We start from the raw sequence: 21,009 nt of genomic DNA, 5'->3' as shown, positions 1-21,009 counted from the left end.
GCCAGGGAGTAGGGCTGGAGCTGTGACCACTGCTCTGGAGAGAAGACAGAGAAACAGGACAGAGAGGACTCAGGCTGCAGGCAGTCCAGAGAAGAGCCAACCTGCTCCCTGGCAGACTAGCCAGCTGTGGAAACAGCTGTGCAGCAGAGAAGGGGACCTACCCTCTTCTTCTGCCCTACATCCCAACCCTGGTGTGGGATTTTGGGGGCTCCTAGGGCAGACCTCTGGCCAGCTTCCCTTCTGGGCAGGACCTGAAATTTAGAAGCTGAGGTCCCTGCTCCCCCACTTCTCAAGCCAAAGTCCAAGGGACCCAGTCAGGGGTCCAGCTCCGTGGAGATGCCAGCAGCTCGTCGGTTCCCTGGCCTAGAACTCTCCTTTCCTCTCCTGGCCAGACTGCGGCGAAGACTATACACAGTGAGTGGGGGGCTGGGGCCAGGCGGACTGGCTGGAGACTGGATCAGCTCCTCAGAGCCAGCACTTCACTGAGGGGCAGAGAGCAGGACTGGGAAAAGCGGAGGGACCCCTTCGGTGAGGGTTTGACCGGGGGTCTGGGCTGAGTGGCTTCTCCCCTCTGGTGCTGCATTCTTGTTGGCGAGTGTTAGAAGGGTGTACTTGGGAAATGTGCATGCCGCCTCGAGAGCTACACGTGTCAGACATAGGTGTGCGGGCTCTGGGCTCCGCTGGGGCCCAGGCACATGGGGGACAGCTGCAGCCATGCTCTGTGCTTCACAAAGAAACCTGGGCTGGAGGGGCAGGTAGGGGTGAGGGGGGGACTTGTCCAGGGTCATCCTGGGCTTGGTGGTAGAGACAGGACTGGGAGCCTGCCTGCTATCTGCTCACTGGGATCCCAGTGTTCTCAGTCTTCCCACACACGCCCCTCTGTTGCCTGGGCTTGGGGAGCAGGGAGGAGAGTGTCCAGCTGAGTTGGGAGATTTGTCAGCTGGTATTTCAGGGGAGAGGAACAGGTTGGACTGTGCTCTTCGGGGGAGGGACCTCTGGGTCTTCCCTAGCCCTGAACACCAGAGCATGGCTTTGGGCTGTCCTCAGGAGTGGCTGCCTCCTGCCCCAGAGGAGGGTGGGCAGGGGGACCCTGGAGCTGGGGCACTGGGGAAGGAGAGGAGAGGACCTTCAGACCGCTTGCCCTGGTGGCAAGCCCCATCTGGAGGCTGAGCCATGTTGGGGAGGGGTTGTCCGTGAAAAAGCTGGCCCCGCCCCACCGGCCCGGCCACGGAGACTTTCCGAGGGCAGTGATGTCACAGTGCACCTTTGGGGTTTTCTTCTGGAAGGCAGTGGTGTCCCTCCCTCTTAAGCCCACACCCCTTGTTTATAACAGATGGTTTTCTGAGGATGAGTTAATACTGCTAAATGCTTGGCACTGTGCCCAGCATATAGTAATGTAGTTGAAGTGTTAGTTATTTTTATTGTTATTCTTAAAATTAATAGAAATATAACATGCTTACTGTGTATGTTACGTTCAGTCAGTCAACAAATGTAATGCCACCTGTACTATAAAAGAGAATTAAAAGTAATTACACCACTTCATGTATTCTGTGTCAGTGCACTCTGACAGAATGAAGTCGACGCTAAGACCTCCTGTAGCACCACCACGAAGCACCATCTACAAGTGCTGACTGGGAGGGGTGTTTTGAAAGAGTGAGGATGGGTTGCCTTCAGTGACCTTTTTTTTTTTGAATAGTGACCAACTTTTGCTAAGTTCTGAACAAAGCAAAGGCCAGTTTTCCCTCAGTTAACACAGTACGCTAGTTCCATTCCAGAAAAATTCGGTATGTATCAAGACTGCAAAAATATTTTTTTGTTCAAATGTAAAATGGAATTCGACTCTAGATTCAGATGATTACAAACAAATTTTTCACCTCCGTGAATGAAGTTGTATGGGATTTGGGACAGTGTGTGAAGCTCTCCTGTGCATTACAGGGTAACTCACATTCTTGTCTCCCCTAAAGACCACCAGTGGCCCCCCAACATTGTGACAACCAGAAACGTCCTCTAGGGGGCGGTCCAGCCTTTGTGAGAACCTTCTGGGTAAAGGGTTATGGCTTAAAGTTTGGAAACCCCCTGTGGCCCAGCCACCTTGGCAGGAGAGCCAACCAGGGTTTGAACTGAGGTCCTCTGGTTCCCATTTGTCACTCTCTGTACTGCCCCGAGCTGCCTGGGAAAGTCTGAACTCCTGGCATTGGGTTGGCAGCACCTCTGGGAACTGTGGGGGCAGGAGGCTCGTGCTGGGCCCAGGCTGTGAGCGGCTCCGAGAGCCTGCTTTTCAGTGTGACCGGTGATGAGAGCTGAGGGACAAGGCAACCTCTGAGTTGGGGAGGACGGGGTCGCGGGCAGCTGACCTTTTGCCTCTTGCCCGTTTCCTCACTGTTAAATACCTCTGGGATTGAACATGGGCCAGGGGCTGGCCTGGCCAAGCTCTCAGCTCTGAGGTGCCTTACTTGGACAGGGATGGGCTTGGTGTCTGGTGGGTCAGGTTGCTTAGTTTTGAGGGTGCCACTGGCCTCTTTCTCTGGGCCCAAGAAAGTGTAGATCAGAGGTCACTCACTGGTGGGGCTTTGGCTGATTGTGGCCTGCAAGCACGTGTTGTTTGGCCAACATAGAGTATGTCATGTGAGAGTGTGTGTGTGTGTGTGTGTGTGTGTGTGTGTGTGTGTGTGTGTTTCAAACTTGAATTAGTTGACATAGTTTAAAAAGTCAGGAGATACCTGGCCGGTTTGGCTCTGTGGATAGAGCGTTGGCCTGTGGACTGCAGGGTCCTGGGTTTGATTCCAGTCAAGGGCACATACCTCGGTTGCAGGCTTGATCCCTGGCCCTGGTCGGGGGGCCTGCGGGAGGCAACCAATTGATGTGTCTCTCTCACATCGATGTTTCTCTCTCTCTGTCTCTCCTCCTTCCTTCTACTCTCTAAAAATCAGTGGAAAATATCCTCTGGTGAGGATTAACAACAACAACAAAAAAAAAGTCAGAGGAGAAAGATAATGTTAAGTGAAACAAGGAACAGAATGATGTAGGAACAGTATTTGTGTGTGTGTGTGTGTGTGTGTGTGTGTGTGTGTGTGTGTGGCGGGGGGACACAAACTCTGGAAGCCCTGGCTGGTTTTGCTCAGTGGTTAGAGTGTTGGCCCTTGGACCGAAGGGTCACAGATTCAATTACCATTCAAGGACACATACCTGGGATGCAGGTTTGATCCCTGGCCCTGGTTGGGGCGGGTTGGGGTGTGAATGGGAGGCAACCAATGGATGTCTTTCTTTGTCTGTCTCTCCCACTTCCTTCCCTTCCACTCTCTAAAAAAATCAATGGAAAAAATATCCTTGGGTGAGGATTAAAAAAAAAAAAATAAAAGCTTTAGAAGAAAGCTCCTCTTTAAAGAACAAAACAAAATCTGGAAAGATCTGCAAAGTTATTGATGGCATCTAGCTTTGGGGAGGGAAGCTAGGTGGCTGTGCAATAGAGGAGGGAATGAGACTTTATGGCTCCTGTGTACCTTTTGAATATTTTACCATGTGCTTATATTACCTTTAAAAAAAAATTATGGCAAGACTAGAGACCTGATGCACGAAATTCGTGCAAGAGTAGGACTTCCTTCCCCTGGCTGCCGGCACCAGCTTCCCTCTGGCATCCGGGACCCAGGCTTCCCTCTGGCAGCTGGCAGGCACCAGGGACCCGGGCTTCCCTCGCAGCCCAACTTCGTCTGGAAGGACGTCAGGAAGGACATCTGGTCTAATTAGCATATTATGCTTTTATTATTACAGATTTCACATATAGATAGCTAGTATTTCTTGAAAAAATTGCAAATTTTGGTAACACTGGGCCTCAGTCTGTTGTGATAGCCATTGACAGGAGCTGAGCAATGCTGCCTCTTTGAGCTGGATCTGAAAGCCCCCACTCCCTCCAGCCCTTGCCTGTCCCTCTGTCTCTCACTCGTCCCTCTGTCTCCCACTCGTCCCTCTGTCTCCCACTCGTTGTGGTCCGGGAGGCACTTGTGGGGAGGGCTTTGGGTTGGGGAGAGAGGCTCTGCTATATCAAGCATTGGGAGGACTCATCTAGCCCTGAGTCCTTTCTGTGGGGTCCCTCAGATCTGGAGAACCAACCCATGGAGGTGTCTCAAGGGACCCTGTAACCTCCAATTTTTTGAGTGAAACTTTATTATTAAGAATGTGTTATTTTCCCTGGAGACCAAATCATTTTCATCAAATTCTCAAAGGGTTTGTGACCCCAAGAGAGTTTGAGCCGACAGGGAACCTGAGAACACAGAGGTTGATCTCAGGTCACCGAGCCACAGATTTTTTTTTTAATTTTTTAATTTATTGATTTCAGAGAGGAAGAGAGAGAGGGAGAGACGGATAGAAACATTAATGATGAGAGAGAATCATTGATTGGCTGCCTCCTGCACACCCCCTACTGGGGATCGAGCCCGCAACCTGGGCATGTGCCCTTGGCCAGAATCGAACCTGTGACCCTTTAGTCTGCAGGCCAACGCTCTATCTATGAGCCACACCAGCTATGGCAAGCCACAGATTTTGTGAGTAAGACCCTGACTCCAGCGCCTGGGCTGCCTCCCAACTGTCCTAATTCTACCCTTGTTGCTGGCGAGAAAGGGGGCAGGTGGGTATCTGCTATTCTGTGCAGCTGTTTTGAGGAGCAAGAAGGTGATTTTAATCCGTCCTGGAAGCAGCAGAGTAGGATGTGGGTGAGCCCAGCGCACTCGGGCAGGGTCCCCTTTTACCTCCCTGTATCCCTAGGTCCTGGATTCATTCTTTTTTTTAAAACAACAACGATAATATTTTAAAAAATTATTTATTTTAATATATTCATTTCTTTTTTTATGGCTGTCTTTTAAAAAAAAAATTTTATTGATTTCAGAGACGAAGGGAGAGGGAGAGAGAGAAACATCCATGATGAGAATCATTGATTGGCTGCCGCCTGCACGCCCCACACTGGGGATCGAGCCTGCAATCCAGGCATGTGCCCTGACAGGGAATCGAACCATGTCCTCCTGGTTCATAGGTCAATGCTCAACCACTGAGCCACGTCGGCCAGGCCCTGATTCACTCTTTCTTCCCCACAGAGGCTGGGGAGCAGCAGCATGCAGCCAGAAGAGGGTACAGGCTGGCTGCTGGAGCTGCTGTCCGAGGTGCAGCTGCAACAGTACTTCCTGCGGCTCCGCGACGACCTCAATGTCACCCGCCTGTCCCACTTTGAGTATGTCAAGAATGAGGACCTGGAGAAGATTGGCATGGGCCGGCCTGGTAGGTGGGGACGTGGGCCTTGCTTGTCGTTTCCCCACTGACCATTTGCCTCCTCTGTCCTCAGGATTGCCAAGCACATGGAGGAGCCCTCCCCCCTATATTGCATGGAGTGGCATAGCTGAGAACCCTCCCTGCCTGTCCAAGAGCCTCCGGGTGGGGTGGAGGGGCCTCCATAGATGCTGCACACAGTCAGTGCGTGAGGACAGTTTGCACTTGTAAAGGTGAACGGGACTTCGAGGAGTCTCACTTAAAGCTCTGGCTACTCAGAACTAACTACCGCCCTCTGGTTTGTTCAGACATTTGTAGGATGTATTTCTTTCACCTTCTCTTCCTTTATACCTGTGCCTGTAGAATTGAGTCTGTCCTATTCACCAGTTTGAACACCAGGGTTCAGTATCCAGAGATTTGTGTGAAGAAGAGAAGATAAAAACCCTCAGATGGTTTGCTGATTTTCTCTTGATCTGTCTTTCTTTCTCTGTCTCTCTCACAAAGATCTGGTCAATCAGGATGTATTGATCCTAAAAGTAGTGGTTGCAGCATATAGAACTCATGGTGTTCCTTATCGGACATAGAAACTTATTTGTGCATTCAACTTAAAGCAGCTCAATAAGTAATAGTGTGCTGAATTAGACATTGACTTCTGCTACTTTTGGCCTGGATAGTTGGTGTCTGATGCCAGTAAGATAATAAAATTTTATGGGAGAAAAACTCAAAATTGGGAAAAGTCTATTACCTTGATTTCCTTTGCTCTTGGAAATTGGGAACAGAGAACTACTGTTCAGTGTTGGTGGTTAAATACCTCCGTCCAATTCAAGAATCACTGCCTAGAAATGGAATGCAGGATCATCTAATAATTGCAGCCCCTGGTTGGTTGGGATGGTTTGTTTCCTTGGTTTCATTGTGCTGGGCAGTATCTAGTGGTGGACTCACCACGGGAGACAGAGGGAGCCTGCAGTGGGCAGCAGCCTCTCGGGGGGCGTGAGCCATAATAACATTGGGCTCCTGTCCCCCCTGCAGGCCAGCGGCGGCTGTGGGAGGCTGTGAAGAGGAGAAAGGCCATGTGCAAGCGCAAGTCCTGGATGAGCAAGGTAGGTGGCTGAGGAGTGAGACGGGCGGGAGCAGCCTCGTGGGGCCCCACTCTGATGTCCGTCCTAGAAAACTCCCCCCGTTCCTGGGCAGTATAATCTCACACTTTGTACAGACCTCCCTCCTCCAGGATCTTATCGGGCAGGGCACTTGTGGAGCTGCCTGGCTGAGTGTCTGTCTCCGCTAGAGACGGCACGTGAGTAGCCTGTGTACAGCCAGGGCTTCACATCCGCTCCGGCTCTGCGATGGTGCCGGGCCTGCAGCAGGCACTGGCTGACGAGTACACCGTAAATGAGCCCTTGCTCTGTCTGAGTTTGGGGGCTGGTGTCAAGCCTGGGGTAGTGCGGACCTTCTGGACCCAGGACATCTTCACTTTGCTTCCCTCCTCCCCGCCCTCCTCAGTCTGTGGAGGGTTCCTCTGGTCATCTGGCCTTGCTGACAGCTTCTTTCCCTCTCCTTTGTCCTAATTTGGGTCTGTGGAGTGGTGAGTCCCTGGTCTGACTCAGTGGAGCTTTGCCCATTGTCTGGAAGACAATGCGGGAGGAAATGAAACAGCCAGGGCCTTCCCTCCCCACTTCTGGCCTCGGGGCTGGGGTGGGGGGCAGGCAGGGCAGCACAGTTGGACCGGATTGGACAGCAGAGATTTCCTGGCTGCGATCTGGCAAAGGGGCTGTCTCTTGGGATCCTGTGGCCTTTTCTGGGGACACTGTCCTGGTCCCTTGCCCAGGTTTTAGGGAAGAATGAGCATGTTGGGGCGGGTGAAGGCAGGAGGGAAAGGCTGTGCAGTGTGCCAGGTTTCCGGGGTCTTGGATCTACCGCGGACTCGCAGGAGGTTCCCGGGCCGGTCATTGAACCTCTCCAGACTTGAGGCGTGAGGCTTGTCTTCGGTCGGACGGTGCTGCCACACTTGCCCGGCTCACCTCACCTCACCGGCTGTGTGCACTGTCCTGTCAGCTGAACATTGTTTGCAAGCATCAGGGATTCCAGTTACTGGGAGGAAGGACAGAGCAGCAGCCAGAAGAGGCCCTCAGATTGGAGACTGTCCGTCCAGATAAGACTCTGCCAGCTTTGGGGGCAGGGGCCTAGCTGGGTAGGCTCTGCAGCCTGAAGCCAAGGCTTTGTAGGGGTGGCCAAATCCAACTGACAGGCCAGCCCTGACCCTCAGGGCCTCCTTCCTCCTGTTCCCTGACTTTTGTCCCCTTCCCTGTCCAGCTCAGGCTGCAGAGTTCTTTCTCGTCTCCCTTCTTTCTCAGCCCTCAGCTCTCGGCGGCCCTCCAGAAACCCAGCTGTCTTCCCAGGCCCTTCCCCAGCAAGGCCTTGCTTCATCTGCACCCCCCACACACTCACAGGCTAACCTCAGGCTCAAATTATCCTCTGCTCTGGCAGGAAGAAGGGCAGCCGGCTCCCCGGGGAGGGTGGAGACAGACAGCACCAAATGGGCAGCCCAGAGAAGGGGCCAAGGCTAAAAATGGACAGAGAGGTGTTTGTGGCAGGCCCCTTAGGCTCCTACCCATCTGCTCCTGTTAGGGCCTGGAGTCTCTTCTGGGGAGGGGGTGCAGAAAGGGATGGATGGGGTAGAAGGTGGTGCCTAGAGTAGCTTTGGGCTGCCCCGGATCCCCCACCTGGGTGTGGGGCCACAGTAGCCACAAGCTACATGCCTGTCAGTCCATTTCTGCCACACACACACACCCCCTGAGGCCACACTGAAGCTCTGGGTTCCTGTTTTGGGGGTGTGGTCAGGAGGGGGCTTGGACCTCCAGCCAGCCCCCCCCCCCCCTGCAGTTTGGCAAAGCCAGGACCTATCTGGAGGCTACATGAGGGAGGACTGTGGCCTCAGGGTTCCATCTGGCCTCTGGCTGCCTTCAAACAGGTGTTCAGTGGAAAGCGGCTGGAGGCTGAGTTCCCCCCTCATCACTCTCAGAGCGCCTTCCCGAAGACCTCACCCACCCCTGGTGGCCCCGCAGGGGAGGGGCCCCTGCAGAGCCTCACCTGCCTCATTGGGGAGAAGGACCTGCGTCTCTTCGAGAAGCTCGGAGACGGCTCCTTTGGCGTGGTGCGCAGGGGCGAATGGGACGCCCCCTCGGGGAAGACGGTGAGCTGCCCGGGTCCTGTGGGTGTAGCAAGGGGACAGGCCCCCAGGAGACCGGCAGAGACCCACTCTGCCCTCAGAGTGGCTCTGTCCCCTTGGCTAGGATGTGAAGGGGGCTGGGGACAGGTTGCAGAGTTCTTGCCCTGGATTCTACTCTCAGGTTTAACTAGACACAGCTGTTTCTTTTTAAAATTATACAAATAACTTATTATAAAAGTTTGGAAACTGTTTTAAAAGTAAGGGGGAAATTGCTGTACTTTCACCAGCCAGGAAGCAGTTAGCATTTCTGCCTTCCCCCCCGCCCCCCCTCAGGTATTTTGTTGAATTTAGTTAAGATACAAATTTTGAATACAACTTCTAAATTCTTGCCCTTGTTCTTGGTGTTTTATTTGAAATTTCCCCCCAGAGGCATCCATAGCATGTATATAATAAAGGTGCAGCTCCTGAGTGTCCAGCTCAGTGAGTGTTCACCTGTGCACAGACGCAGGCAGCCACACCCAGGTCATGGTATCGGCATTTCCCGCCACCAGGGCCTCCTCCCTCCTGCGCTGAGTGTTTCCTCCCTCCAGGGAAGGCCACCGTTCTGACTTCTGTCACCATAGATTAGTGGTTTGGCATTAGATTTAAAGCATTTTTCTCTTACACCAAACCATTTTTAATGTTTTATAACACTTTATCACATTTTAATACCCTATCATCACACTGGTCATCTTTACCAAATGGTTGCTATTTAATCTGGGCATTCCCTCAGGAAAGGAAGGCCCAGCCAATGGCCCTGGGGGTCGGCCAGCTGCCCTTCCCCAGCCAGGCCAGGGCACCTGTGACATGCTCACCCACCCAGATGAGCAGATCTGAAGCCAGGATGTTTGAGCTTAGTTGGAGGGAGGAGCAGGTTGGCCCAGAGTGTTGGGGGCTGGGGGCTGGGGCCTGTCCTGACTCCGTGCAATCTCCACTCTGGGCAGGTGAGTGTGGCTGTGAAGTGCCTGAAGCCTGATGTGCTGAGCCAGCCAGAGGCCATGGACGACTTCATCCGGGAAGTCAATGCCATGCATTCGCTTGACCACCGCAACCTCATTCGCCTCTATGGTGTGGTGCTCACGCCACCCATGAAGATGGTGAGTGCCGTGCGTGGGCGTTGGCTGTGGTCTCCGGGCCCCAGGTCCGCCCCTTCTCCTGCCTGTGCTGTGGTTACTCCCGTCCTGACAAAGGTCAGAGGTCCCCCCAGATCCTGCTTTGGTCCCCCACCTGATGTGGCAAAGGGGCTCACAGGGGCCCCTAGCCTGGGATTGGCCGTGTCCTTCGGAGCCCATGCCCACCTCTGGGTTTTGCTTGTATTCATTGGCAGAGTAACACCTATGGGAGGAGCTGGTCCTAGAGTGTAATCTTTGGAATTTCTAGCATGAGCCTCTTCGGGTTGCTTCTCTGGGCCTCAGTTTCCCACATTGCCGAGAGAGAGAGAGAGACTGGGGAAGCTGTAGGACTCCTAGAGGTCCACAGAGGCCAGGCCAGGAAGGAGCATTGAGCGTGGCTCTGGCAGGATGCTGAGGGAGGGTCAGGGCTCAGCCACACTTACTCCTCCCACCTTCTCCGTGGCCTCAGGTGACAGAGCTGGCGCCTCTGGGATCGTTGCTGGACCGGCTTCGCAAGCACCAGGGCCACTTCCTTCTGGGTACTCTGAGCCGCTATGCTGTGCAGGTGGCTGAGGGCATGGGCTACCTGGAGTCCAAGCGCTTTATTCACCGTGACCTGGCTGCCCGCAATCTGCTGCTGGCCACACGCGACCTGGTCAAGATCGGGGACTTCGGGCTGATGCGAGCACTCCCCCAGAATGACGACCACTACGTCATGCAGGAGCATCGCAAGGTGCCCTTTGCCTGGTGAGGGGCCGGTGCCGCCAGCTCACAGAGCCCGGGCCCCACCCCACCCCACCCTGGTCCCTGCACTCCGAGGCTCGGAGTATCTGGATCCTTTATACCCACAACAGCCCTGGTCTCCTCTGGGCCCGGGGTGTCCTTGTGTGCCCATTCATTCACTCATTCATTCAGGAATTTCCATGTGCCAGGCACTGGAACACACAGGGAAAAGGGCTTTCTGGAGGACTCAGTATTAAGCTCCTAAAATATCAGAAGTTAGCCAAGTAAAGACTGGTTGGTAAGCATGTTCCAGGAAGAGCTAGTGGAAGGCAGGGCCAGGCCAGGCTAGACTTTGTCGACCGAGTAGGGATGTTCACCTGCACACAAGGTGGTCCTTGGCCCTGCCTGGCCCCGGTGTGAGCCAGTCCTGTGCTGAGACCAGCGTCATCTTCCGGTGTCGAAGGCACCCACAGGAGCTTGGTCTTCCTGCTTTGAGGTGGGAGGAGTCGGTCTGGTTCAGCTGGCCAGAAAACCTTCTAATCCAGGATGTACAGTCACCCTGCTTAGTAACTGACCTGATACCTAGGGGATCATGCATCCTGGGCTGTGCCTGTTGTCCCGGAGGAATTGATAGCACCCCTTTCATACCCAAGCATCCTGGTTTGGATGGTAATTATAAGGTCACCTATTTTTATGCAGCCCTCTTGAAACAGCTCTGTGAAGTGAGCAGATTATTATTACAGTGGGGCCTTGCCTTACGAGTGTCCCGACTAACGAGTTTTTCGAGATACGAGCCGTCTTGGCCGATTTTTTGCTTTGAGTTGCGAGCTAAAATTCGGGTTACGAGCCAGCTTCAGATACCCCACCGCTAGTTGGCGCAGCGAACGTCACAGTGAACGCCACATCAGCCCAGCATCGAGTGTCTCACTCGTTCATTTTTTGATTTGACATACGAGTAATTTGAGTTACAAGCTCCATCACCGAACGAATTAAACTCTTAAGTCAAGGCCCCACTGTATTCCCATTTCACAGATGAGGACTAGGAGGCTGAGAGTGACCTTCTCTGGCCCCACCCCCTTTGAGTGGCAGGGCCAGCTCTCCAGTCCCATGAGAGGTCCTTTGAGTCTTCATCCAGAGTGGCTTCCTCCTCACGCTGCGCCTCAGCGCTGCTGGAATTCCCCTTTGCCAGCCTCGCTGCAGTGGTGCTTGTCCTCCTCACCCAGAGGGCATCCCAGAGAGCGTGTGCGGATATTGGCGTGAAGCTGGTGGACTGTTTTCACCCGTTTTTGTTCTTCCCCAGGCCCTATCCAAATTTCCCACCCACACCTTCCTGCTGAAATGACCCAGATGCTAGGATCCTGCCCCAAATCTGGAAGTTGTCATCCTCCCACCACAATTATTAAACAGCCGAAGCTCTGTCCCCCTCCCTCTGCCCCTCCTAGAGCCTCTGACCGTCTTCCTTTCCCTGCTTTCCTGCCCTGGCAGCTTCACCCTCTTCCCACTGCAGGCCGCATGTGTGTAAAAACCTGAGCATTCATCATTTTCTGCAAGTCTGTGTATCCCATAGTTCAGACGCACTGCCTTTCCCCGTCATACGTCCCTAGTACCTGCTGTTGAGCCCAGAGCATGGGGCAGCAACATGTTTGTTGAGTGAGCATTTATGTCCACTGGGGCTGATGTGGGCGGGGATGCTCGGAGAGGCCTCTGTTTGACCCCTGCCTTTGCCAGGTGTGCCCCCGAGAGCCTGAAGACACGCACCTTCTCCCATGCCAGCGACACCTGGATGTTTGGGGTAACGTTGTGGGAGATGTTCACCTATGGCCAGGAGCCCTGGATTGGCCTTAATGGCAGTCAGGTGAGGGGCTGGGGATGTGCTCCCTGTAGGGTGGGAGGGGGTTGATTTGATTTCTGGCTCCCAACCTGGCCCTGTTGGAACTGGCCTTTACCTGTTGGAGTCCTGTCCCCCAGGCTCCATATCTGTGTGACCTCTCAGAAAGCTGAGAAAAGACAAGGGCCCCCAGAGGTCAGGAAAGGAGGAGGTGGGGCTTGCTCCCATTCTTAGTCCTTGCCACAGCCACCTGTTCAGAGGCCCCAGACCTGGGGATAAAAGTGAGGCCTGGGGATAGACTCTGCCCCCCTCTTCTCTGGGGTGCGGGCATGGCCGCCCAAAGCGCCAGTTGTTCCATGGGCCGGAGGGAGGGTGGGAAGTGAAGAGCTGGGTGCTCTGCTTGTACTCAAACTGCACCCCCTCTCCAGATCCTGCATAAGATTGACAAGGAAGGGGAGCGTCTTCCCCGGCCCGAGGACTGCCCCCAAGACATCTACAATGTCATGGTCCAGTGCTGGGCTCACAAACCAGAGGACAGACCCACCTTTGTGGCCCTGAGGGACTTCCTGCTGGAGGTAAGGGCAGGTCTGCCCACGGGTCCTGGGGTATCCACGCAGGGGTCAGTCCCAGAGTGGGGAGTGACCTGTCTCTGCCCTCAGGCCCAGCCCACTGACATGCGGGCCCTCCAGGACTTTGAGGAACCAGACAAGCTGCACATCCAGATGAACGATGTCATCACCGTCATCGAGGGGAGGTAGGGAGCCTGGGGCTGCACCTGCACTGCCTTGAAGGGTGCAGGCTGCTGGCCAAGAGGTTCTCCAAGGTCCTGCCCCCAAGGTCCTCTTGGCAATACGCAGGCTGTGGTAGGCTTGAGCTGCGCAGTGGCAGGGAGGACAGGCTGGGTCTGCATCTGAGTGCTGGGGGTTAAGTCTGCAGGTGCACCGCTCAGAGGGATTTCCCCGCGAAGTCCGCCTCCGTCACCCTTCTCCCACTCGGCTCCAGCCTGGCTGTGTGGGTCAGGGCCAAACTGCCATGGTGGTGAGGCAGCCAGGCCTCAGGGCCACACCTGGAGACGCTGGAACTCCTAAACATTCCTCCTCTCATCCTCCCCTTCCCTTCCCACCTCCTCCCAGGGTCAGGACTCTTTTTTTTTTTTTCCTTTAATTCTCACCCAAGGATATGTTCATTGATTTTGGAGAGAGAGGAATGGAGAGAGAGAGAAACATCGATGTGAGAGGAAAACACAGAACAGTTGCCTCCCACACCTGCCCCGACTGGGGATCAAACCTACAGATTAGGGGTGTGCCATGACCGAAGTCAAACCCACAGCCTTCTTCGTGTATGGGACGATGCTCCAGCCAACTGAGCCACCCAGGTGGGGCCCGATAAGGACTCTTAACTACACAACTGGGTGCATTTCAGAACCCCAAGGCAGCCCCACGCCTATCCTGGCAGCCTCCACCCTCCCTCCGAGCCCCACTGCTGCCTCCCAGGGCTCCGCTCCGTCCTGCTGGGCCCCTCACCCTGGCCCCCGTCCTCAGGCTCCCCTCTCAGGGCCTCTGTTCCTGAGCCTCCCGTGCCCTTCCCTCCTGCAGCATGTCTGTCTGCCTATGGGCAGCATCTTCTGAGTCACGTCTCCGACCAGCAGCCCCCGCAGGCGCCTGCCTTGGAGCCCCACCCACCGCTCACCCCATCCTCTGTTATCTGAGCCTCGGGGTGTCTGAGGAACTGGTTGGGGCAGGGCAAGCTGGAGGTGCCTTTGGAGTAGGTGGTGGGCATGGAGGGCCGGAAGGGAGGGAGGGAGAGGAAATTCCCTGTGCCCCGGCTCCTCTGATTCGGAAGCAGGCAGGGATGGGGGCAGAGGCTGTTTCCCCAGAGTCCTTTCCACCTGGGCCTCGAGCTTGGGGGGTCGGGGCCTTTGGTTAAACCTTGTGCCACGTGGGGGTTGGTGACAGGGCAGAGCCTCTGGGCTGAGTCAGCGATGGAGTTGGTGCTGGGACCCAGGCTGGTTGTGGAGGAGCATGACCTGCACCTGCCGTGGCCCAGCACCTCATCCCTCGGCCAGGCTCCCCTCGCCTTTGGGCACAGTATCTGGGAATAAGAATTAAAACCAGCGTGTTGGTGGCAGTGGATGAAAGCAGAGAGCTTCTAGGATAGAGGCCTGAGGGGCAGGAAGGAACATAGGCTGTAGTTTGGAGCGGAGGGGCCAGGAGAGGGACTGCAGGCCTGGCCTTTTGGGGAACTTTCTGGAAATAGGAAGATTAGGGTGAGGGCCCCTCTGGAGGTGCATGGCAGCTCGCAAGCCAGAAGTCTGGGCTACAGCCGTCCCCACCTCCAGGACCCCAGGACCCCGGCCCCTCTGTGCCCTGCACACGCCGTTTGGGGCTGCTGCCGCCCCAGGGGGTCACAGCCCTCACAGAGGAGGGTCCAGGCCCTCACTCGCCCTGGCCCTGCTCTCGTGGGGGTTCTGGGTGCCGGGCCCGTGTTCCTCGGGTGACTCAGAAGCGCCTTGTGTTTCTAAGGCGTGTGTCTCTGGAGCTGGCACCCCGGGTCACCTCCGGAGCAAGGGAGGGAGGAGGAAGGGGGAGGGGGAGGAGGGGACCGCTCCTCCCAGGAGGCTGCTGTGGGCATGCCCTGCCCTGCCTTCTGTCACAGACTCCCTGCTGCCTGCCAGTGTGGGCTCGCCGGGCTCCTCCTCCAGGGCACCAGCGACGTGGACCACAGCGCCTGCCCTTGGTCCCTGGAGCGTCTCGGAGTGGGAGGTGAGGGGCGGGAGGCCGTAGCCGGTAGGGCTTTGGGAGTGGGCCCGTAGGTCAGTGGTACCAGAGCTTTAGCTCTGCCCCCTGTCTTCTCAGTGCCCGGATCTCGGTGGGGCTGGCTCTGTCTCCGTGTGTCCGGGTGGATGGGCTCTCTGCCCCTGTGTGTCGCTTTGGGTCTGTGTTTGTACGTGTGGGTGGCTGGCTGTTTCTCTGTCTCCTCTCAGCCTGGCTCTCAGCTCTCTCCATATCTGCCCTCTTCTGTCGGTCTCGAATTAGTCTGCCGGAAGCTATCTCCAGTATTGGTTTCCTAGTCCGGAGTCTGGGAACCCCCTTGTCCTCGGCTCTGGCTGATTCTGTATGTAGTTCAGTGCTTCTCGGGGTACCAGGCAGTAGGCAGAGAGACACCTCGATGTTGTGTGAGCCACGCTTGTGGGGCTTGGTCTAGAATGGGCGGACGGTGCCTGTTCGTCTCCGGGGTTCTTACTTGGAGGCTGGGATGGCTGGTAGCACTTCTCTCTTCTGTGTTTACAGAACTGAAAACAGGGACAAGGCTTTGCAGTCCTGCAGGTCCCTGGCCTGGCCTGGTCCCTGGAGCCTCCGATGCCTTTAGAATGTGGGGCAGGGGGAGGCAAGGTCTGTGTTGTTCCTCGAGCCCATGGCTCCTGGGGCACCAGAGGGAAGTGGGCTGGGTGGGTTTGAATGTGTAACCAGCATCTGTCAGCCATTTCTGGATTACCTTAGGCCAGGACTGGGACCGGGGCTGGGATTTCAGAGGCTGGTTCCCAATGGGGCTGGGGCCACTGTAGCCAGACCTGGGTTTCCGAGGTGATGTGTCACATTTTGCCTGTCCCAGGACACTGGCAGGAAGCAGGAAGTAGAACATTCTTGCTGGAGGTACTGGGCCCTCACTCCCCTAGGGACTCCCCCTCTGTGTCTGTCTTTGCAGCAGTGACTGATGGCATGGTGGGCCTGGTCCTCTTGTTGCCGTGGAGACTCTGGTCTGTTGGTGGAAGGGGAAGGGAGGGTGTGGCCAGAGCAGGCTGGTGGGGAGCACTGGGCTTGGTACCTCAGTCCCACTGAGCCTCAGGGGACGCAGCATTGGCCAACTCATTGGCTGTCTCAGGAGGTACATTTGAGTCTTGTCGGGCCGATGTGCTTGGGGTGCAATTCCCAAGGGGCCTCTTTCACACACACACACACACACACACACTCTCACACTCACACACACACACACTCACACACACTCTGCACTCTGACTTCCCCCCTAGGAACAGGATGTTTTTGAGGGGCGTCAGGACGCCCAGCAGGCATGGGGCTCTCACCTCGCCATCCCTGTAATGAAGGGAGGTGGGCTTGGCGTCCCATCTTGCTCTCCGAAGTGAGTCCACATGAGGCTCCTGTGGAAGGAGCTTGGCTTGTTGGCAAAGGAAAGAAGCAGATCGAGTGACCTCCTGCCAATCTGGCTTTGCGCAGGCCACACCGGAGGGGAGGCCGTGGCCTCGGCCTCTGCACGGCATCTCCACCTCCGCCGTGCTGCTCACCCAGGATAGCGAGGGCCTCTGACGAGGCATATCGAGCAGAGTCCAGCGTTCCGCCCTGGGGCTGGTGTCTAAAACAGTTCTGTGGAGGGTCCGCAGAACCTAGGGAGCCAGTGAGTGTTGGGGAGAGCAGCAGCGGGTCCCCAGTGCCAGGCATGCCTCCCTCCCTCTTCACAGGCGGCCCCCCCTCCGTCGGCCCTGGGGTGGGGGAGCATTTTCTCCTTGGAATGGCCCTGCTATTTTCGGATGGGCTTTCTTCCTTCCCGGGTGTTGTCCTCTCTCCTTCCTTCCTTTCCTGCCCTTCCCACCCGGAGGGAGGGTGGTAATCACAGGGTGGCTGTGTCTGTGGTGGCCGGTCAGTGGCTTTGTTTACAAGGAGGCTGGGCTCCTGTCCCTCGCCTCACCTCTCGGCTCCCCGAGGACTGTGATGCTCATGGGATCGACTTTGGGCCTCTGGAAAACGCCGTTTGGGGCTGCTGCTGCCCCAGTGGGTCGCATCCCCTCCCAGAGGAGGGTCCAGGTGCTCAGGCCTCACGGCGTCCTTCCAGCCTCCAATCCCTCCGGCCTAGCTGCAGTTTGGAGGAGACTTTCTTTACACTCCTGGCTGTGGACAGGTGAGGTATGGGTGGGGGCTGACAGTGAGAGCATGCAACTGGGTGCCACACGAGTCCACCACAGCAGCATGCGGCTGTCACCACCTCTGCCTTGGCCCCGATTCTGCCCATGTCCTCAGGGTGAGTGGTCCCAGCCATAGAGGCAGGAGCCTTAGGGCCTGTGGCTTATTGGCGTTTGAAGTGTCCAGGAGGGCGCTCTGTTCTCTTTGCCTTCCTGCTCCCCCCCACCGCCCGCCAGGAGGCTCAGGCTGCCTACCAGGTTTTGTGTCTGAGGTCAGAGCGAGGTGCTGGTGGTCCAGCCACACTGGGAGGCTGGGCTCCTCTCTGTATCCTGGTTTAAGACAGGAGAGCTCCTCCAAGGAGGTGGATGGGGCAAGGGCGAGGTCCCACAGCCCTGCCGGGAGCTGGTGGAAGGCACTGGAGACATGTAAATGGGTGCGGTGAAGTGTGGGTTGCCCCAAATGCTTCCACACGTGTGAAGAGCTGCATGTAGGAGATAGGCTGTGGTGGGAGCGCTTGGCTTCACGCCCAGTGCTAAGGCCATGGCGCTCCCTTGGGCCCCTGAAGCTCAGAACTCTTGGTACTGGGCTGGAGCGTGAAATTGGGTGGCAAGAAAAGGACCAGAGCCCAGGCCTGGTCAGGGGAGGAGGCAGGTGAGGTGATACTGTTGGGAGAAGGGCCCTGGCTTTACAGACTAACAACTGGGTTTGAATCCTGGGTCTTCTGCGATCTTTCCGGTAACAGCAGGCAAGCCGTGTCACTTGTTTGGACCTGTTTCGTTATTGTGAAGTTTAGGAAGAGCTGCGTGACCCACCTAGGTAGCTTAAGGCTTTGTGCAAACAGCCAGGCCCTGTGCCCCAGGTGTGGTCATGGGGGGCTGCTGGAAGGGGGCGGGCTGACGGCAGACCAGCCTGGTCCTGGGCCGTAGCCTTCCCGTCTCCTCCTGCCAGCGGGGTTCGAGAGCCTCGATGAAGAGCGTGGTGTGGAAAGGGTCCTGCTCCTCGGGCCGTCCCACCACACCGGTGTTTACCATGCCATCTCTCTTGGGCAGGGCTGAGAACTACTGGTGGCGCGGGCAGAACACACGGACACTGTGCGTGGGGCCCTTCCCCCGAAACGTGGTGACCTCCGTGGCTGGCCTGTCAGCCCAGGACATCAGCCAGCCCCTGCAGAACAGCTTCATTCACACGGGCCATGGCGACAGCGACCCCCGCCACTGCTGGGGCTTCCCCGACAAGATCGATGAGTGAGTACCGGGCCGGCCCCGGGGTGCACGGCACAGAGAGCTCCTGTGGGCAGACCTCAGAGCTCATGTTGGCAGCAGTTCAGCGCTTCACCTGCCTGCTCACTCTACCTGGGAGGGGGGCTCCGTCTCCTTTAAGTGAAAGGATGAGGCCCCTGGGGGGCATCTGGGGAAGCAGAGAGGAGCGGAATTAGTCACTTCCTGGGGGCCCCGCCCCAGGGTTCCCCCAGGAAGTTCCCCCTACCAGGTCTCTAGCCTCTGCTGCCCGGGGACTTCCAGGCCCCTCTCCGCAGCCCTGGCTCCTCTGACTGCGGACACAGTACTGCCTTGGGGCGTGGCGAGGCAGGCCCCTCACCTCCACGCTCCCCACACCAGAACCCTACGCTGTGTATGTCTCACTCACAAGAGCCAGGTGAGGGCCTGAGAGAGTTGGGGCAGGAGAGCACAGACACCCTCCCGAAGGAGGACGGGTGCCCTCTGCCCTGCTCCCGGCGTGCCGTGGCCAGCCCAGCCCCATTCCTCCAGGCTTTAATCAGCCCCGGTGACTAAGTCCCAGATCCTGACAGTCGGCACAGGGGTGAGGGTGAGCTGGGAGCAGGGCGGCGGCCCCGCCCCTGGCAGTGGGGCAGAAGGATGTCTCCTGCCCACCCTGACCGGGGAGTGTAGCCGGATGCCTCCGGGCCTGGCAGGAGAGAAGAAAGCGTGCCAGCAGGTGGCTGCTGGGTGTGGGTTGGGGTGCCGTGGGGGTTGCAGAGGGCCAGCTCTGCCCTTGTAGGGTGTTCTTGGGGCCCCGACAGTCCTAGCCGTTTGACTTGCAGCCAGGAGTCCTTTCCCTGCTCTCTCCACAACACCCTCCCCTGGGTACAGCTCGGCTCTCCAGGAGGGAGCTGCTGGGAGTCAGAGTCCTGTGCCCCAGACCCATGTCTGCAGGGCTCGGTCGAGGTGGTCCCTGGATGCCTGACCCCAGGGGGCAGCCCCAGCATCTCCTCCAGAGGTGTCCTCGCTGCCACCACCCCAAGCCGCCCCCTCTGACCCCGTGCTCTCCCCACAGACTGTATCTGGGAAACCCTATGGACCCTCCCGACCTGCTGAGCGTGGAACTGAGCACCTCCCGCCCCACCCAGCATCTGGGAAGGGTGAAAAGTAAGAGCCCCCACTCTCTGGCGTCCCCTAGTTCATTGGCTGCCCAGGGGCACCGTCCTCTCAGGCCACCTCCGAGCCGGCTGTCCTGGCTCTGTGATGGTTGGGTCAGCACAGCAGGGGGACAGTCGTGTCCCTGGCTCCAGCTGGGTGTGGGGTGGGAGATGGGAGGCAGCTGTATCCGCCGAGGTGGGCCTCCTCGGTCGGCCCTGCACCGGCTGCCTGAGCTCTCTTCACCCTCCTCCTCCTCGCCATGCTAGGCCAGGCCTTCCTCACACACTCTAATCCCGCTCTCCTCTCCTAAGCCAAAACCACCCCACAGGCTTCATCTTGGCCAGGAGCCTCATCCACCCCCTGGGCCCTGGGCCTGTCGTTCCGGAACAGCCCCCCATCCTGCCGCCCATTGCTTCCCATTGCTCTTAGTCCGTACGTTCACTCGCCCCTATTCACTGCTCTCTCTCTCTCCTCTCTCTCTCCACCCTCTGCTCTCTGTCTGGCTCTGCCTTCCTCCCTTGTCCTCTGTCTGTCCTGCTCTGCCCCCTCTACTCTCTGCATGGCCCTTCCTGCAGGGGAGCCTCCACCTCGCCCACCTCAGCCTGCCATCTTCACTAAGAGTAAGTGGGGCTGCTCTCGGCGCCTCGGCCCCCGCCCCCTCTCCCTCTCTCCTCTCCTTCCTCCTCTCCTGGAAGGTACAGAGCCCTGTGGCTGGCTGGGTGGGATGGGGAGTGAGTGTGCTGTGAGCTTTGGCTGCTGACCTGGCGCAGCATGCCTGTCTCTCCTTTCAACTCCCCCTCTCCCCCGCCCCGCCCCCTCCCAAAAAAGCCTGGGCTTCTGGAGCAGGCCGGCGGTCCTGGTGCCCACCTCTGCCTCTCCACCTGCCTGGCCTGCCTCACTCCCTGTGCGACCTGCAGAGGCTGGGCTTTCACGATGGTGGGCCCGGAGCTCCTGTTGCTCTTAGTGGTGGGAGATTGCCCATAGCCCCCGCCTGCACTAATGGTGTGTGGTAACGGGGAGGGAGAGGGGCTACTAACCAGGGGCAGGGGCATTTGGGGTCTTGTGTTGATGCAGGGGCAGCAGAGGCAGGTGGGTGTGGGTGTCGCTCTAGCTGAGGGAGGCAGGGGCTCACCCGCCCAGGTGGAGGGCTGACAGCGTCCAGGGCAGGCTTTGCCCTCCTGTGTGAGTGGGGTTGCTGTGCACTGAGAATCTGGCAGCTGAGGGCCAATTTCTGGGGGAGTCGGTGGGGGACACTTGGCTTTCTCCCCACACCCCACCTTCCCTGTCCCCTGCCTGACACTACCCCCCTGTCCGGGTCTCCCGTCCATTGCAGAACCAACCTATGACCCCGTGAGCGAGGACCAAGACCCCTTGTCCAGTGACTTCAAGAGGCTGGGTGTGAGGAAGCCAGGCTTGCCCCGGGGGCTGTGGCTGACAAAGCCCTCGGCCCGGGTGTCCGGCACCAAGACCGGCCGCAGTGGCGGTGGCGCTGAGGTCACGCTCATTGACTTCGGCGAGGAGCCGGTGGTCCCGTCCCCACGGCCCTACACACCCTCGCTGGCGCAGCTGGCCATGGATGCCTGCTCCTTGTTGGACAAGA

At 57.3% G+C, this 21,009-nt stretch overlaps 1 protein-coding gene across 1 annotated transcript in view; it reads left to right on the top strand.

Annotated features, from left to right (window-relative positions):
* The window catches only part of TNK2 (tyrosine kinase, non-receptor, 2), a 31,848-nt gene that overhangs the window by 2,319 nt on the left and 8,520 nt on the right, over window positions 1-21,009 (top strand). The window contains 12 exon segments of the mRNA XM_005873154.2: window positions 5,085-5,265; window positions 6,283-6,353; window positions 8,222-8,443; window positions 9,403-9,555; window positions 10,040-10,317; window positions 12,022-12,148; window positions 12,550-12,696; window positions 12,781-12,875; window positions 18,084-18,278; window positions 19,327-19,418; window positions 19,985-20,029; window positions 20,743-21,008. Coding sequence (XP_005873216.2) covers window positions 5,085-5,265; window positions 6,283-6,353; window positions 8,222-8,443; window positions 9,403-9,555; window positions 10,040-10,317; window positions 12,022-12,148; window positions 12,550-12,696; window positions 12,781-12,875; window positions 18,084-18,278; window positions 19,327-19,418; window positions 19,985-20,029; window positions 20,743-21,008 — 1,872 coding nt within the window.

The sequence above is a fragment of the Myotis brandtii genome, unplaced genomic scaffold (genome assembly GCF_000412655.1).
Source record: "Myotis brandtii unplaced genomic scaffold, ASM41265v1 scaffold4, whole genome shotgun sequence".
NCBI lineage: Eukaryota > Metazoa > Chordata > Mammalia > Chiroptera > Vespertilionidae > Myotis > Myotis brandtii.
Note: the sequence above shows the minus strand (reverse complement) of the source record. Positions and strands in the feature narration are given on the sequence as shown.